The 19,730-nt window shown below is 43.8% G+C and overlaps 1 protein-coding gene across 2 annotated transcripts in view; it reads right to left on the bottom strand.

Moving 5' to 3' along the window:
- The window catches only part of VAT1L (vesicle amine transport 1 like), a 92,757-nt gene that overhangs the window by 43,244 nt on the left and 29,783 nt on the right, over positions 1–19,730 (bottom strand). For both annotated transcript variants that reach the window (XM_053271262.1, XM_053271261.1), the window contains exons 3-4: positions 16,652–16,867; positions 2,946–3,088 (exon numbers count right to left, since the gene is read on the bottom strand). In XM_053271262.1, coding sequence (XP_053127237.1) covers positions 2,946–3,088; positions 16,652–16,867 — 359 coding nt within the window. The remainder of the gene's footprint in view (positions 1–2,945; positions 3,089–16,651; positions 16,868–19,730) is intronic.

Below are 19,730 nucleotides of genomic sequence, written 5' to 3' on the forward strand. Positions count from 1 at the left end.
GCACAATACCTCCCAATGACTGTTGCTGGTGTCTATCATATCTTTTTCGATCATGAGCCCTTTGGGGACACGGATCCATCTGGTTTGTTTGTTATTTCTCTGTGTAAACCACCCTGAGCCATTTTTGAGGGGCGGTATAGAAATCGAATTGATGATGATGATGATGATGATGATGAAGAAAATAGTAATAATGATGATGATGATGATAATAATAATAATAATACTTAATAACACGAGAAGAAAGAAAAACAAGTTAAAATAATCGACATAGCAATACCAGGGGATAGCAGAATAGAAGAAAAAGAAATAGAAAAAATCACAAAATACAAAGATCTACAAATTGAAATTGAAAGGCTGTGGCAGAAAAGACCAAAATAATCCCAGTGGTAACTGGCGCCCTGGGTGCAGTCCCAAAAGACCTTGAAGAGCACCTCAACACCATAGGGGCCACAGAAATCACCATCAGCCAATTACAAAAAGCAGCTTTACTGGGAACAGCCTATATTTTGTGATGATATCTATAATATCCAATAGTATTGACGATAAAATTCAGCCATCCCAGGTCCTTGGGAAGGACTCGTTGTCTGGATAAAACAAGCCAGTCAATAACACCTGTCTGACTGTGTAAACAAGAAATAATAATATGAAGAAGAACAAAATGCAATAAGAGCAAAAGTAGAAAAATCAACAACAAACAGCAAATGCCGCCTTTGTAAAGAAGCAGATGAAACAGTAGACCACCTAATCAACTGTTGTAAAAAGATCACACAGACTGACTACAAACAAAGGCATGACAAGGTAGCAGGGATGATAAACTGGAACATTTGCAAAAAATACAAGCGACCTGTAGCCAAAGATTGGTGGGACCATAAAATTGAAAAAGTGGTAAACATAGGAACATAGGAAACTGCCATATACTGAGTCAGACCATTGGTCTATCTAGCTCAGTATTGTCTTCAGACTGGCAGCAGCATCTCCAAGGTTACAGGCAGGAATCTCTCTCAGCCCTATCTTGGAGAAGCCAGAGAGGGAACTTGAAACCTTCTGCTCTTCCCAGAGCGGCTTCATCCCCTGAGGGAAATACCTTGCAGTGCTCACACATCAAGTCTCCCATTCAGATGCAACCAGGGCAGACCCTGCTTAGCTATGGGGACAAGTCATGCTTGCTACCACAAGACCAGCTCTCCTCTCCAAAGAAGAAAATGAAGATGCAAAAATATTATGGGACTTCCGACTACAAACAGACAAACATCTGCCACACAATACACCAGATATAACTGTAGTCGAGAAGAAAGAAAAACAAGTTAAAATAATCAACATAGCAATACTAGTGGATAGCAGAATAGAAGAAAAAGAAAAAGGGGGGAAAATAACAAAATACAAAGATTTACAAATTGAAATTGAAAGGCTGTGGCAGAAAGAGACCAAAATAATCCCAGTAGTAGTAACCCTGGGTGCAGTTCCAAAAGACCTTGAAGAGCACCTCAACACCATAGGGGCCACAGAAATCACCATCAGCCAGTTACAAAAAGCAACTTTACTGGGAACAGCCTATATTCTGTGACGATATCTACAATAATAACAAGAACAATATTGATAATAAGTATACGTAAGTATACGTAATATAAGTATACTTAATAAAATTCAGCCATCCCAGGTCCTTGGGAAGGACTCGATGTCTGGATAAAACAAACCAGTCAATAACACCTGTCTGACTTTGTAAATAAATAATTAATAATCTTGCACTGTAAATATGCTTACAGAAGCAGCTAGAGAAGAGTTCTGATAGTGAATAATCCCAAACTTGCAATGCAGTTTTATGACAAAATGAAGGATTTTATCTCACACTGGAGATTCCAAATATTCCTTCTAGAAATAACACCCATTTTCCAGGATAAGCCTATAAAAGCCAGAGGGAGAAACCTGAGCTCATGCCCACTTATCTCAACTGAGGTGCTAGCTTGCATTTTTAACAGGTGTCAGTTGGATTTTCTAAGCCTTTTCATCTTGCTCAGTTGAGAGGACCTTATTGAAAGACGTAATCCCTTTCTGTCCGGGTCAAATTGCCCCAAGCAATTGCCAGGAGTATGTGCTAATCATATCCTCTTTGCTCCTCTTTTGAGGAGCATTCTCTTACAAAAGCACAATGACTAACCGCTTCTTTCGGGATCTGATCAAAGCCAGGAAGCCAAAATTTAAAAAAGTACTCTTGTAAACACCATCCTTGGAAAGCTAGCTATATTTGCCAGCTATATTTTGTCCACAAGAACAGGCTGGACTCACATGCGAGAAAGGATGGTAATAATCCATGTTCAGTCCAGTTCCCCTCTATTGCCTGCATGCTTGGATAGGGAGGGCTAGATGGATAGGGAGGGCTAGATTGGGACGGGCACACAAGCCTTCTGTTCCCTCTAGTGTGCTAGAGGGCAAACCAGGCTGCTTGCTTGCTTGCATACATGTATAGGTGGTGGACAGCAGGAGGGATACAGTGATGCTTGACTCAGAGAAGCTCTTTGGTGCTTTGCATTGCTGTCTGAAGTATGCTGGTGACTCATGGGTGAGCCTTTTCTGTGGTGGCACCAGCGGCTTGGAACTCCCTGCTTCCTGTTCTCCAGCTTGCCTCCTCCCTGTTTAGCTTTGGACAGATAAAGAAGACCTTTCTGTTTCACTTGGCCTTCCCCTATTTTATATTTGATTTGTTGCTGTGTTTTAAAAACTGAAAAACAAATTTTCGGAATTCGATTCAAATTCAAAACGAATCGGAAAATTCCTTTTGGGCACATCTCTAGTTGGGAATGATACACCCACCTACCTATAACCATAAGTATACGTAATAATAATTATAATAGAGCAACAAAATCATATCATGCAAATATGTCCATTCATTGTTTCTACAGTTTTTAACCTCATTCTCAGCAAATAAAAAGAAAAAGAAACCCGTCTACCGTTTTACTTCTTGGACGTAGTCTGCATTTCGGTCAAAGAGGTGGGTGACGGAACCTTTGATTGCTTCATGCTTGAAGGAGGAAGCTGTTCCAAATACAGTCACGTTTGGGACAGTTGAGCAGATCTGAGCAACTGCTTGACCCTGAAAATACATAACTGTGTTAGCCACTCACACAAACCAAGTCTACCACAGCCCTGTTCAGACATTATACTGTATGTGTGCACAGCTGTCTGCAGACATGTAACCTATTTGTGTGAATCAATGCAAATGTGTTCATTTTAAAAGTGCACTAGGATACAGATTCCCTCAAATGAACAGATAGGAAATGAACTGCTATGCACTTATTGAACAATGTATGAATAATTGTAGGTGTGTATACATATCAAGTATACACATGTCAAGTCAGTGTCAACTCTTAGCGACCACATAGATAGATTCTCTCCAGGATGATCTGTCTTCAACATGGCCTTTAAGGTCTCTCGGTGGTGCATCCATTGCTGTCGTACCCGAGTCCATCCACCTTGCTGCTGGTTATCCTCTTCTTCTCTTTCCTTCAACTTTCCCCAGCATTATTGACTTCTCAAGGGAGCTGGGTCTTTGCATAATGTGTCCCTTAATAAAATACAACTAAAAATAATAGCTTAAAAAACCTATCTGCAGTTACATCAATAAAGTATATAGAATAAAACTTGACCTCTACAATTTAGAGAAAGGCTTAGGCCGCATCTGCACATCATGCAGAACCACGGGTCCAATGCCTTTTTACTCAAAATTTATCTCAAGTTACCAGAGAATCACGTTAGGGTTGGAGTAAGAATCTTCTTTATATATATTTCTCTTAGGTATACCCATGGCTAATCCCATGTGAGGCAGCTCTCGTGAGAGTTCGCGAGCAGCTGCCTGGATAGCGATGGGTACAGTGGGGGGAGAAAATTGCGGCAGGTGGCTGGCCAGCGGGCCAAAAAAATGGCGGTGAATGGTGCTGGGTGGCTGGCCGAAGAAAACAGTGGCTGCGGTGTGGGGAAGAAGACGGCCAGTGGGGGTGGGGGGGTGGGGAAGAAGACGGCCGGACGGCGGGCAGGTGGGCATAAAAGCGAAGGTGGGGGTTGGGGGAGAAAGTGGTGGCAAACGGCTGGCTGGCTGGTGGACAGCCGAGAAGGACGAAGGTGGGGGTGTGCAGCTGGGAAGGCAATGAATGTCTGACTGGGGCTGTGGGGGCAGGGTGGGGGCAGGGGAAGAACTAGAAGATGATGATGGAGGCGATGGCTCCAAACTAGAGGCACAGATGCTCTGTGCCCAGGCCAGCTAGTATGCATTAGTTATTCAAAACTAATAGGCTTTTCGTGTTTCTCTGGGTCAGTAGGAGCAAATTTTCCTTGCTGTATCTAGCCATGCTGCGATTGGGGATGACCTTAGGGGCAAAGAGAATACACACTCCAGGTGATCTCATGTGCAGCATTGGCACAATGTTCTCTACATCAGTGTTTCTCAACATTTTTGGAGTCATGGACCACTACATTATTTGTGTGCAGTTTCCCGGGCCAACAGTTAGTAAGGGGGCTGCCCCCCTCACTCCCAACCCCACCCCCAAGCACCCCCTGCCAAAACAAGGAAGCGAAATGAACATTATCCAGCAGCGAGGGCTACCTGGAAATGAACTTCCAAGAGCTCCTGCTGACCCCCACTGACCTGAAATAATTTTGAGGGGCGGGGTGATTTTTTAAAATGATGCCTCATGGACCAGTACCCAACACCTTGCAGACCGGCACCGGATCACGGACCGGTGGTTGAGAAACACTGCTCTACATCATGAGGGACCAGCATTTCTTTCCCATTCACAATCATCCTTAAATTAGGGCTCCCAGACTTCAGCTGGCTGCGATAACATTCTCGGCTGCAGCTAGGCCTCTGTCATGAAGCGACAGAGGCAGTCAGCCAGGAATCCTGATTGTTTTAATGCAAATATTGCATGTGGCCCATTTATCCAGATAAACCATCCTCCAACATAACGGAAAAATGGAATGCAATTCTTGGAGAGAGAGACCTCTGTGCCAACTGCAACAATAGGACACTGTTCTATTCGCGCTTTTCTTATAATCACACTTGAGAGAGTTCGCACAAGATCAGCAATGTGTCAGTGCACAGTAAGAAATCGCAACACAGAACAGATTATAACCTAAGCAGGCAAAGGGGCACATGATGGGAGAAAGGATGCATTGTTCTCACTGAGCATACTCTGCACATACTATTATGCCCCGAGATGCCTAAAATGTCTTAGATATGCACTGTGAATGAACTGTACTCATCGGAATAGCTTTACGAGAATGCGAAAGAAAAAAATGTGGGCCTAAAAATAGTATATTTAGGAATATATACAAGGGAGGAGAGCTGGTCTTGTGGTAGCAAGCATGAATTGCCCCCTTTGCAAAGCAGGGTCCACTTTGGTTTACATTGGAACTGGAGACTACATGTGAGCACTATGAGAGCTGGTCTTATATGAGAACAATAGAAATAGGGAGATGCTTGTAGCATTTCTGTTAGTGTGCCAAGGATCATTTCATGAGCTACACTATTACCCATTGGGGAGCATCCTGCTGGTCTTGTGGTAGCAAGAAGGAATTGTGTCCTAAGCTAAGCAGGGTCCACCCTGGTTGCATATGAAAGGGAGACTTGATGTGTAAGCTCTGTAAGATATTCCCCTCAGGGGATGGAGCCACTCTGGGAAGAGCAGAAGGTTACAAGTTCCCTCCCTGTCTTCTCTAAGATCGGGCCAATGCAGGTGTCCACTTCCGAAGAAAGTATTCTTTCCTCTTAGAGCTTCCCTGACTCTACTTGTTAGCCATGCTGGCATCCTCCTGGACTTGGTGTTACCTTTCCTCCTTCTTGGTATGCATTCAAACTGTGCTTCTACTACTGTGGCTTTAAATAAGTTTAAAGTTTAAATAAAATTTAGAGCTTAAATAAGTGCTTTACAGTGTTTTGCTTTCATTCCATGTTAAATGTTTATGATCTCATTGCATTTACCACTTTGCTGTTAGCCACCTTGAAATTTTTTGATGGAGAGGTGGAACATAAATTCTTAAACAAAGTAGTGATAAGTGGACAAACTCAAATTGACTCCAGCATTAATCAGGGGTAAATGGGTTAATTTTTTAGACATCCAGTCGACATGTGAAAAATCAACTGGGACTGTGGACTGGACCCTCACACCCCATGCATTGGGCTCCTAGATCTTGACACTTGGTGATGACCTAATATGCTCCTCTTTGGTTCCACGCTTTAACTGGTGCAGCGGGGAAATGCTTGACTAACAAGCAGAAGGTTGCCAGTTTGAAGCCCTGCTGGTACTATATCGGGCAACAGCGATATAGGAAGATGCTGAAAGGCATAATCTCATACTGCATGGAAGGAGGCAATGGTAAACCCCTCCTGTATTCTACCAAAAGAAAACCACAGGGCAAATGGAATGAATGAATGAATGAGTTACTGCAGGCTTTAATAAGGAACTCAAGTATGTAGGGAAATGAGGATGTTACATAGGGGGGATTTAGTGTAATCTGCATGGTCTATAGTGATTTACAATTCTCTACCCTTCAATCTAAATAAGGAGAGCAACTCCTTTGTCATGAACCCTGCTGCCTGTTAAGATCATTTGGGTTATTGTTCATTCGGTTACTGTTGCTATCAGCTTGTTTGGTGGTGACTCTGGACCAGGCCTTATCTGTGGCCACAACAGGAAGTACAAACCTACAGTTCCTGTTACTCCATTCCACATCCCCTGTAGACAGAAGAGCTAGGAACTTAGAAACTAGTGAGCGAGGTTAGGAGGAGCCTGGGCAGTGGAGGAAACCCAACGAGGCAGTGACTGAAGTGAATGAAGTGATGCATCTCCAATCGCTAGGGGCCATAGAAGGGCCAGCCCTGAGACATTGGCTTGTCTTCTAGAGAATGGCCATGGAACAGACAAAATATAATCATCTTATATAAGAAGGAGAGCTGGTCTTGTGGTAGCAAGCATGACTTGTCCCCTTAGCTAAGCAGGGTCCACCCTGGTTGCATATGAAAGGGGGACTTGATGTGTGAGAACTGTAAGATACAGTATTCCCTTTAGGGGCTGGAGCCACTCTGGGAAGAGCAGAAGGTCCCAAGTTCCCTTTCTGGCTTCTCCAAGATAGAGCTGAGAGAGAGACTCCTGCCTGCAACCTTGGAGAAGCCGCTGCCAGTCTGTGTAAACAATACTGAGCGAGATGGACCAATGGTCTGACTCAGTGTATGGCAGCTTCCTATGTTCCTATAGTGGCATTGTCACAGCTCTGTGTTTGAAGGCCTGATTAAAAGAACTTTTGGAAGCACACTCTAAAATGCAGGCATAAGTGCTTTTGGGCTGGCACACACATTACTGGGCTCAGCACATTTGCAGCGGGAATGGATAAGACGTGCAGGAAAGAGAACAGCATTAGCAAAAAGGGCAATTTTGACCCAGCCCCCCGCCATCCCGTTTTCTAGTTCAAACGTATGCCATTTTCCTTTGAAGTCTGCTCCAGCTTCTTGAAGAACTTCTAATGTTGAACTTGAAACTAGGAAGTCAAATTGCAGCTATAGGGTGGCAATCAATGTTTCCGTGCTGATGTCAGTTTAATTTGAGCTCCAGGGGGCATCACCTTTCCTGTTCAAAAAGTGCCGGCCCAGTATAACCAGTTCCTTGGCCTAGAACCAGTTTAGTCTCAAAGGTCTTCTGTAGCATTACAATGGCTTTGCTCCATGTATCCAAGTCTTAATTGATGTATGAGCTGGATTAAATATCAGTAATAGTATGCAGCTTAATCTCAATTTATTTATTTAATGCATTACTCAACCGATTCCATAGGCAGATGAAGAAGAGGGAAATATAACTGCACCAAGGAGAGGAGACAGCAAGTTCTTGTGGATGCATTTTGGATGCATTTTGTTGAAAAGCAATATGTGTTCAAGTCAACTTGAGAACTGCCCTCCAAATGAGTTACTGCAGGCTGTAATAATGTACAAAAGTACTCAGGGAAATGAGGATGTTTCAGAAGGGAAAAGTGGTGTAATCAGCAAGGACTATTGTGATTTATAAATATGTACTCCTCTGTGACATATCCACAAATGAATAATAAAGCAATTAGATCTAAGTAAGGAGAGCGCCTCCTTTGTCATGAACCTGGCTGCCTGTTAAGATCATCTGGGAATATTCGGAAATCCCACCCCTAGTACTGTCAATAATCCTCCCGCTGGGTTTTTGATGCTTTAGGCATTTGACAGAAGAGGTGAGCGCCCTAAGCATGTTCATCCTCATTTCCATTAACTGCTAGCAGGTTGGGAGCACAGGGGACTTCTGGCCCTATTTTTGGACTCTGTATGTGGGTTCACCTGCTCTACATTTGAACACCTGAACAGGTCTTTTATTTTCATCAAAAGAGCAATCACCCTCTTGGCATTATGTTCAGCTGAGGACAGGCTGCTACAGAGTAAATGTATACACCATACAGCAAGCAGTGAACAGCCTTCAGCAGTGGACAGCATCCCGACTAGTAGATCTGTGAATGGAAGACGTTCTGCTTGCACAAGGGGCAATTTTCACAAATCTCCCACCATGCAAGTTATGTCAGAGGCTGCCCTATGGGCCGCTCTGGGAAGAGCATCTGGATGCTTCTTCCCTCCCTGAGATCTCCAGCTAGAGCTGAGAGAGACTCCCGCCTGCCTGAAACTCTGAGGAAGCCACTGCCAGTCAGGGTAGAAAATACTGAGCTAGATGGACCATTGTTCTGACTCGTATAAGGCAACTTCCTACGTTCCTATGTTCCAGGCAAACCAGGGGATCTCCAACCAGCAAACCCACCAAAACCTGAGGACACTGCCTTGCCCACATCTTCCAAGTCTGAAGGGTCTTCTGAGAAGGTGAAGACTCCTCAATGCTGCCAGAGCATACACCGGTGAAACTGGGCAAAGCCCCTTTAATTACCAAGGTCGACCTATGAAAGGGGTGGATCCAAATCACCCTGTCATAGCAGCAGACTATAAAAATCATGAGCATCTAGAGAGCTACTGCTGGAGCAACATGCCCATTGTTGCAGTTCTCAGCTCATGATAAGCTCTAGCCATGGTTCTGAAAAGTCAATTTTATCCACAGCTGCTTGTTGGGATCATATTACACCCATTCTGAAAGAGTTGCACTGGCTACCAATTTGTTTCTGGGTCCAGTTCAAGGTGATGGTTTTGGCCTTTAAAGCCCATAACAGTTTGGACCTGAGGGACCGCCTGCTCCCAAGGGTTTTTGCCCACTTGAGAAGATAATCATTGGAGGCTCTGCTCCACATGCCGATGGTAAGAGAGGCTCGGCTGTCAAGCACATGGGACAGGGCCTTCTCAGTCATTGCCCCCCGGCTTTAGAATGCTCTCCCAGCTGACCTCCACTACTCAGCCTCCATGACAGTTTTTAGAAAACAAGTAAAGATGTGGCATTTCAGCCAGGCTTTTGAAGGAAAGTATTGGTGTATTTTTGTTTTTGTTCTAACTGCTGCTGCTTTGTGTTTTATGTATTACTGTTTTCTTTAGGTTTTAAAATTTTTAAATAGATATATTAATGTTTTTATATATATTATTGATACTTTTGTATTTTAATTGTGCATTGTTTTAATTATATTGTAAACCGTTTTGAGATTATTCTAATGAAAAAGTAAAGGTAAAGTGTGCGGTCGAGTCGGTTTCGACTCCTGGTGACCACAGAGCCCTGTGGTTGGGTTTACCATTGCCTCCTTCTGCGCAGTATGAGATAGTGCCTTTCAGCATCTTCTTATATCACTGCTGTCTGATAGTGTTTCCCATAGTCTGGGAAACATACTATGTAGCGAGCAACCTTGATCCGGCAACCTCTGGCTTGATAATCAAGTCATCTAATCAACCCCTGCTAACTTGGCAAAGAGGCACCTTTTAATGTGGTGATTCTCTTTATTTAGCAGGGGGAGAGGAACTGGCCCTATCCACCCCCAGAACAGCACCTCCAGTGACTGTTGCTGGTGTCTATCTTATGTTTCTTTTTAGGTTGTGAGCCCTTTGGGGACAGGGATCCATCTTATTTATTTATTATTACTCTGTGTAAACTGCCCTGAGCCATTTTTGGAAGGGCGGTATAGAAATCGAATTCTTTTTCATCATCATCATCATCATCATCATCATCATCATCATTTGGCTTGTGGTATGGAAATTATAAAAATCAATCAATCAATCAATCCACTTTGGCCCAAGTACCCACCAAACTTGGACTAGACGACTCATGCACTTCTGATTTTGTAGAAAGTGAATGTGGCCTTAAATGCTGCCAACGCCTTCAGCCACAAAACTGGAGTTGCATTGATACGAATGAAACATGCACAACATTTGGAGCCACAGGGGCCTTATTGTCCCATGAAAGGATTCAGGAATGTCCATGACATTTAGCAACAAACTGACCACTTTTCCTTTCCTCCTCCTGTCAGGCATTAATGGCCCTTGACTCTGTCATGAAATGTCCTGGAAACTGTCTCGTCAGGAGTCATTTCCAATGCTTGTTCTCTGCATTATTCATAAGGGACTTTATGGAGAACAATTGCTTTGTTTTGCGCAGCTACATTTTTGAGTGGTCTCTGCATTAGTGTGGGAGCTTCTGGCTGAGCATTCTTGTGCCTTTGGCAGCTCATCCACTCTAAGGTTTACTTGGGTATTAATGCTCTTGTGGAGTATTTACTGTGAAGATTTGGAATGATGGTGGATTTTAAGAGTGGAATTTAAGAGTGGAAAGATGTGTGAACTTTTCTCTGGGCAAAGAAGCACAGATTCTATGAATCCACAGAAAATGATGCTTTCGGACGCTTCATTTTTGGAATCCATTCGGCTTGCCAGCCTGTCTTAGGAGCTGGGTTTGCTAACCCTTTCACAATGATAGCAGTGGAGGGTTGCTTTTAAAATGTGGATAGGGGAGGGTCTGGAAATGGAGGGGGGGTTGAAAATTGTTATTCCCTTCAATGATCAATTCAGCCTTACGTGGGTCTGCATTGACACAAAATGGGTCACAACTCCATGTGGGGTGGGGATTTGCATTTCTGAGTCCCTCCACAATTCGTGCCCCTCCCATCCATGGCTGCGTGAAGGCATTCTTTTGTCTTTCCTAATTCTACTGCCTGTCAATTTCATTAGGTGATACCGAGTTCTACTGTTATGGGAGACAGAAATAAAAAGCGGCTGACATCCTGCGCAGCCTTATGAGGGTGAAGTAGGAGCTCTGCCTCTGCCTTCACATGGAGCTGCTATACTAACTGCGGGTGACGCTTGACTTGCCGTGCAGTGCAGGGGGAGAGGATGCCGTTTTTTGCTTCTCTCCCCCCAAAAAGCCCCTTTTGCAGCCTGGAAGATGTCCCTGAGGGCTGCCCCTACTCCTCCCCCATGTAAATTATAAATGTATTATTTTAAATGTTAAGCTAGTCTAAGGACCGTAATAAATTTACTTACTTACTTAGCTACACACACCAAGCCAAACCTGCATAGGCTCCTTACACAGGAACATAGGAAGCTGCCATATATTGAGTCAGACTATTGGCCTGTCTAGCTCAGTATTGTCTACACAGACTGGCAGCAGCATCTCCAAGGTTGCAGACAGGAGATCCCACAAGGGCATGTGGAACCTTTTGCATGCAAGCATGCAGGTGCTTCCCACAGAGCGGCCCCCTCCCCTGAGGGAAATATCTTACAGTGCTCACATATGTAGTCTCCCATTCATATGCAACCAGGGTGGACCTTGCTTAGCAAAGGGGACCAGTCATGCAAATGGCCAGGGTGCATGCAGAGCAGCCTCCAAAATGTCTGCCACCACTGGGGAAAGGGCCAGAGCAGCACAAAAATGGGCTGAAATGGCCCGTAGAGGAATAGGAAAAAGCTGGAGGGGGAAAGTCTGTGGAGAACCCCCGTGACCGTGCCAGCACCCCCTGAGGCCGCTGGTGAGTTCTTCTTCTTCTTTTTTTACATTAGCATCCCTGAGCTGGCCCAGAATCAGCCAGGGGAATTCTGCTTGAGGTCGAGCTGAATTGGGCCCAGTTGGGCCCAGTCCGACTCAAGGTGAGCCCTCAAGCTGGACCAGTTCAATGGCAAAGCAACTCAACTTCGAGTCAGTTCGCACATCCCTACTTTCTTCATAGGGACGGCGTTGATCATTTTTGTTGCCTCTGCTCATGCTTTGTTTATTTCAACAGCATCTTTTTTGAGATGAGGCGACCACATTTGTACAAAAGATTCCAAAGGATATCTCTCCCTTTGCTCCTCTTTGGTCCCCCACTGTCACAGGTCAGACTACAGATTTCCTGGGGCAGAGACCTGCCCTTTTTGCTTGTTCTACTCCATGTATTTCAATTTTAAACAATAATGTATTGACACACATTTCTTTTCATGGATTTAGTTTGATGTAGTTTGTATTTTAGTCTGTGTGATTGTTTTTTTGTACTCTGCTTATATTACCATTTTGTATCTTGTTTTTATGATTTCGTTAGCCACCTTGGGGTCTGCTAAAGAAAAGCAATCTATAAACATGAACATAGAACAGAACAATGTACTAACAATGCCATTGCTTCTGAGTCCCAGAGTCCTATTCAAGCATTTCTCCCAGATCCATTTTATTTTCAAATTCCACACTTCAGGGTGGTATTTCTCCCCCCCCCCCTTTTTGTAATATTCAACCAGAATAAAACCAGACCTCCTCTTTACTGTACTAAGCTGTAATAAGATTATACATTCCAGTCCTTTACTGAAATGGCCTGGGAGGGGTCATTCATCTTAAACACGATTATCTTGGGCTAAAGAGATTTTGTGCTGAGATGATTTTATCCTTGTTAGGCCAGTTGTAGCCTGCTTATTCAGGGATTTGGCAGACAGGGATGATGGGCCCCTGGAGTTTGTTGACTTCCCTATGAAATGTCCAAACCTTTCAGGTTGGTTGCTTTGGGGAAGTCCTTTTCCTAGCTTTCATGCTTAGATCAGGGCTACGCAACTTCAGCCCTTCAGTTGTGTTTGGACTACAACTCCTATAATCTCCAGCCACAGTGGCCAATAGTCAGGGATGATGGGCATAGTAGTCCCAACAGCTGCAGGAGGAGAGGAGAGCTGGTCTTGTGGTAGCAAGCATGACTTGTCCCCATAGCTAAGCAGGGTCTGCCCTGGTTGCATATGAATGGGAGACTAGATGTGTGAGCACTGCAAGATCTTCCCCTCAGGGGATGGAGCCGCTCTGGGAAGAGCAGAAGGTTTCAAGTTCCCTCCCTGGCTTCTCCAAGGTAGGGCTGAGAGAGATTCCTGGTTGCAACCTGGGAGAAGCCGCTGCCAGTCTGTGAAGACAATACTGAGCTAGATATACCAATGGTCTGACTCAGTATATGGCATCTTCCTATGTTCCTATGTTCCTATGACTGAATGTCATGAACTTGAGCCTGACGCCTCACCCATCAGGCACAAGCGGAGAAAGCTTGGGAGCCTAGGATCCAGAGTGGATCACAGACCTCTTGTGGTGTCAGCGTTTCCCAGTTCTGAGGAGCTGATAGTGGATTCAAATGCAGAACCACCAGAATCAGGGTGTGAGGAAGAGGATCCAGGAAAGATGGGTATTTAAGACAACATCTTCTTCAACATGAGCCCCACCACCTGCTGGGTTGCAGGCAGCTGCCAAGCAAGCATCAGAGCTAACAGACATCTCGGTTGGCCAAATTAACTCATTTCCTATACAGGAAGTCCTAATAGTCCTTCCTGGTCAGACGGAGCCAATGGCCAGCCTAGAGGCAGGACAGAGTCTGCAGAACCTCGCAGTCCTTTATTGTTCAAGAAACATTCTGACCTGTATCATTAGTGGCTTATCATACAGGGCACCATACACTAGAGGTGTGTATGAACAATTCATGCTGAACTGGTTCGCCTCGAACCAGGGACGGACTGAACCGGGGGGGGGGGGCGGTTTTGGTCTGTAATTGTATCAGGCCAGGCCTGGTTTGGGCAAACCAGCCCAGCACTGTGGTTCTCTGACATGTATCGTTAGTGGCATATCATACAGGGCACCACACACTAGGGGTGTACATGAATAATTCATGCCGAACTGGTTCTCCTCGAACAGGAGCTGGACTGAACCGGGGGCAGTTTTGGTCTGTAATCGAATCAAGCCAGGCCTGTTTTGGGTGAACTGGTTCAGCATGGTAAGGGGTAGCTGGGTGGGGGTGGTGAGAGAGAAAAAAATCTGCATACTCAGCTGGTGTAGCTGCTGGCACTGCTGCTCATCCTCCCGGGCACAGCCCCAACAAGCTTTACCAAGCTGTCGGCTTAGTAGTAGCTCGCTTCTGGCCTCTGCACAGGGGGCCTGCCTATCTTATCTCCCCCTCAGATTCATCTCAATGCAAGATAATTTTATTCAGTGAGCTTCCACAGCTGCATCATGATGGGGGTGGGGGGGTATACCTAGTGAACCCATTGCTGATCCCCTGTGATGGTTTCACAGAGGTTGTGCAGCTAAGATTCTGCTCACACAAATGGCAGACTGCCATAAATACTAATCAATTGTCATCAAGTGGCTCAACATTATACGTGAGAACCTTAGTTAGTGTGTGAGACCACCAGATCCATCCAAGCCAAGTAAACCAGTTGCCTTTGGAAGCTCACAGCCAGGATTTGAAGGCGATCCAGTTCTGGGCATCTACATTTTAAGAAGAAGGGTGTACAAGCCAAGAAGGTACTCATTGTCTGAGGTGAAGAACAATGCAGTTGCCCTACAAGATATTTAAGAGAATGTCTTCTTTGCCATGAGTCCCACCGCCCTTTGAGATCATCTGGAGAGGTTTGTCTGCAGTTTCCACTGGCTTGTCTGATAGTTACTTGGGGTTGGGCCTTCTCTGTTGCTGCCCCTGGGCTTTGGAATGCACTCTCTGTTGAAATAAGAGCCTCCCCATCTCTGGCAACTTTTAAAAAGGCGCTGGTGATATATTTGTTGACCCAGATTTTTAATTAGATTTATAGTTGTATTCGTTTTTAATTTGGGGTTTTAAATGGTTTTAATGTGTTAATAATTTTTGGTTTTGTTTAATTTGTTTTTGTTTTTGCAGTTAATGTGTTAATTGTATTGTTTTTATTGTACAGCGCCCAGAGACGCAGTTTTTGGGCAGTATAAAAATATGTTGAATAAATAAATAAATAAGTAAAATATGTTATCCAGTTCAAAATATGTCTGATCATGGCATTCTGCCTTAATGTTCATGCGCAGGTATTGATATGCATATGTGCTAGAGAAAAAGATGCACCCAAGAGCCTGCTCAGATTTAAATTCTAAACACTGTGGGAAAGGAGTATTTCTATGCATGTGCACTAGAAAAAAGGGTTGGTATGGACAATATTTTTGACCAGAACCACCAAATCACACGAGGAGAAACATATTGTTCTGGTTCTACGTAATTTCATGTGGGATGGAACTTATAAACAACCCCTCATATGCAATTGAAATACTACTTTAAAGTAGCATTTAATTGTGTGGGGAGGGATGGTTCAGATATCCAGTTTGTTTTGGGGTCCAATTCAAGGTGCTGTTTTTGACCTTTAAAGCCCTTAATGGTTTGGGCCCTGGATACCTAAGAGACCACCTGCTCTCAAGGGTTGCTGCCCACTTGACGAGGTCATCTGAGTGGGCTCTGCTCCGAGTGCCGACAATGAGGGAGATACTCGGCTGTCATGCACGTTTTACATTTTTTATATATATATATCCCGCTCTTCCTCCATACTACATACTTAAGTTTCTCCTCACAACAACCCTGTGAAGTAGGTTAGGCTGAGAGAGAAGTGACTGGCCCAGAGTCACCCAGCTAGTATTTATGGCTGAATGGGGATTTGAACTCAGGTCTCCCTGGTCCTAGTCCAGCACTCTAACCACTACACCACGCTGGCTCTCACATGGGACAGTGCCTTCTCTGTTGCTGCCCCCAGACTCTGTAATGCTCTCCCAGTGGCTATTCGTTCCTTAGTCTCCATCTTGGCTTTTAGAAAGCATGTGAAAACTGGGCTTTTAAAACAGGCTTTTATGTGATTGTCTCCACTGCTGCTTCTTTGTATTTTGTATGGTTATTTTATGCATGTATTCTTTAAATCTTTTTAGTTAGATCTCTCTTTTTATATTTTAGCTTAATATTTTAATTGTGTAATTTTTATAGTCTTGTTTTAATTGTTCTATGTGAAACGCCCTGGGATTGTTTTTTTTTATAATGGAAGGCGGTATATAAATGTAACAATAAATAAATCCTACTCCCCATGCAACACAATAGGTGGAGAGAAGATGTGCATTCATACTCCTCTTGACATAATTTAGCATGGCTGGTTGGATGTATTGTCAGGACCAAGGTAGTCCAGTTCTACCCAGAGGTTTAGGTTCTAGTGAGCTTGAAGGGAATGCTGGATCCGGAAGAATTATAAATCTAGCTGCACACACTAATGAAATTTTAAGAAAGCGTCTCCAAAAGGGGAAAAATAGGAACAAAATGGAAACAACTATTTATCAGGTACAAGTAACCGAAAACAGAAACAGTCCCTCCTAAATGGGGACCGTTGGGGCACATGGATATCAGAACCGCTAAGGAGTCCTAGAGATACACATAGAATTATAACTGCTTGTATGGCAAGAGTTAAATCAAGCCAACTTACCACACCACCTCCCGCAGAGTGAACCAGCACCGACATGCCTTCTTGCAAGTTAGCGACTTCAAAGAGCATCATGTAGGCAGTTACAAAGTTCATAGGAAAGGCAGCTGCTTCGGAGAAACTCATGTCGTCAGGGATTTTGTACACAAATTCGAGAGGTGTGCAAACGACTTCTGCCCAGGCATTGTAGTTGACGAAAGCCATGACTCTGTCTCCAATCTGAAGCAATGTGAAAGAGTCACATTCAGGTTACAGCATTCAGGCCAGGCCGGGCAGAGTGCTCACAGGGTGACTGGAAGATTAAGAGGTGGGTTCATGCGCACATGCACGCTTATTCCTGGATTGTTATGCTCTTCAAAGTTATCACTATAACAGTGTGAATATTTATTTATTTATTTACCTACCCACCTACCTATCACCTTAAGTAGCACAGTGGGGAAATGCTTGACTAGCAAGCAGAAGGTTGCCAGTTCACATCCCCCACTGCTACAATATTGGGCAGCAGCAATATAGGAAGATGCTGAAAGGCATCATCTCATACCGCATGGGAGGAGGCAATGGTAAACCCCTCCTGTATTCTACCATAGTACACCAAAGGGCTCTGTGGGCTCCCGGAGTCAAAATTAACTTGACAGCACACTTTACTTTACTTACCTACCTAACAACTTTCATTAAAATAATCCCAAGCAATGTTCCCTTTAACAGGGATTCCCAGATGTTGTTGACTATAACTCCCAGAATCCCCAGCTGCAATGGCTTTTGCTTGGGTATTCTGGGAGTTGAAGTCAACAACATTTGGGAATCCCTGTTAGAGGGAACATTGATCCCAAAGCGGTTTACAGTATAATCAAAACAATGCACAATTAAAAGTATAAATTTTAAATCTATCTGTCTAATAACACATTTCAATTTTAAAGTTTTAAAACCTTTAGAAAATATAAGATATAAATTATAAGAAGATGAACCAAATAAAATATTTGAGGAGACCTGCAAGATAACTCTGATGCCTCTGAGAAGCCCTCAAGCATGAAAGTTGGCAATGGCCACCCATATGTCCCCCAAAATGGACAAGCTGGCTAAGCTGACAACAGCAATTTCCTGCAATTTAAGCTTGGCAATTTCCCCATTTTTCCTGATTACCTGTCTTATGGGATAAGCTGACATGAATTTCCCAACCCAAGTGGGCAGGGAAAAGAGCTCACACAGGATATCAAGAAGGCTTATGAACAAACTTCATGTCACACAAGAGCTTCATGCTCTTTTTTTAAACCTTATTTGTAAGCTTCCCCCAAGGTCCAGGCACCTGCGCATGTGCAAGGGGTGGCCTTCATCACAGTTTCTTGCCACTGCTGCCACTGCTGCCGCCACTACCACCCCTGCTGCCACTACCTCAGTGACAGCAGCGGAACTGAACAGTGCGCTGCTGCCTGGTATGTGAAAAGCCAGCAGGAAGTGGCATGGGTGCACCCACTGCCACTTCCCTGCTCACTTTTCACATGCCCAGCGGTGCACTGTTTAGATTCTCTGTGGGTGAATCACTTTGCAAACTCTAATTGCAGCCAGTGTTATGAATTGCAGTGATATCACTGCATTCTCCCTAACTTCGCTGAATTCAGTTATAAACGAACTGGTCTAAAATTCAGTTATAAACTACGCTAATGTATCAGAATTACTGCAATGTTTAAAAAGGAAAGTGCAGATCAGAGGTTCACTGCATGCTTTAGATCACTGCATTCTGATACCAGCATCAAAGTTTATCAGCTTCTTTTGGCAGGTTCTAAAAAAGGAATGCGATACATTCCACTCTTGCAGTGAAAAATGAATTAATATCCAAAAGGTGCAACAGAAAAAAAGAAGGAATTGATGAAGAAAGTATGCAAGACTACATTTCTAAAGATATTTAAACATAAAGCAGCAAAGGGATCCTATCCTGTTAGGTGAGCTATATTGAGGTTCATAAAAAGAAAACTAATGTACACAGTAATGCAGGTACAATACATCGAATTTAGACATTGGTACTCCAACATTCCCCAAGAGGAACATGCAGTTCTAAGAGGCCCTATAAGGATATCATAGGGATGGAAAAAATACAGAAATGGCCAACAGCAATTATCAAAGAGCTGGGCATCTTTCCCACAAGGAAAGACCTAAGAGGTTGGAGCTTTTAAGCTCATTGAGTAGAGGACAGAAGTGGTTTTTGAAATGAACAATGAAACGAAGAGAGCAAATGCACAGAGCTTATTCGCTCTGAAAACACTAGAGCTTCTAGTGTTCTTTCAAACCACACAGGCATTAACGTACATAACTCATTGCCACATGGCGTGTAGATTAACAGCTTAGGCAGCTTTTAGAAGGTTAGATAAACTCAGGAGAAATATATCCATCGATGACTATGAGCTGTTTTTCTAAAAAGGGACTTGTCATATTCAAAGCCAGTATGGAGGCATGGACTCAAATTCTTGCTCGGCCATGAGACTCACTGAGTGACCTTTAAAAGTCACTAGTTCTCAGCCTAACTTACCACATAAGACTCTTGTGAAGATAAATAGGATATGTCCCATGTCAACCATCAACAGTAAAGGATCCAGCAGTCAAGAAATATGCCTCAGACTAGCACTTGGCAAGGCTGCAATGAAGGAAGGCCTTGGAAAGGATATTTAGATGCCATGACATGTCTGTACCTACAAAGATTAGAATCATCTGGACAATGGTTTTCCCCATGACACTGTATGGATGCGAAAGCTGGATTTTGAAGAAGCAAGATAGAAAAAGTATTGATGCTTTTGAACTCTGGTGCTGGAGAAGACTTTTGAGGATACCATGGACAGCCAAGAAAACAAATAAATGGATCACAGAACAAATCAATCCAGAATTTTCACTCGAGGCACAAATGACCAGGCTCAAATTATCATACTCTGGACACATTATACAAAGTCCCAGGTCCCTTGAGAAGTCCATAATGCTGTGAAAAGTTGAAGGGAAGAGAAGAAGAGGACGACCAGCAGCAAGGTGGATAGATGTGGTTACGACAGCAATGACAGCACCATGGAGAGACCTTAAAGGCCAATTTGAAGACAGATCA

Source organism: Hemicordylus capensis, chromosome 9 (genome assembly GCF_027244095.1).
Source record: "Hemicordylus capensis ecotype Gifberg chromosome 9, rHemCap1.1.pri, whole genome shotgun sequence".
Taxonomy (NCBI): Eukaryota; Metazoa; Chordata; class Lepidosauria; order Squamata; family Cordylidae; genus Hemicordylus; species Hemicordylus capensis.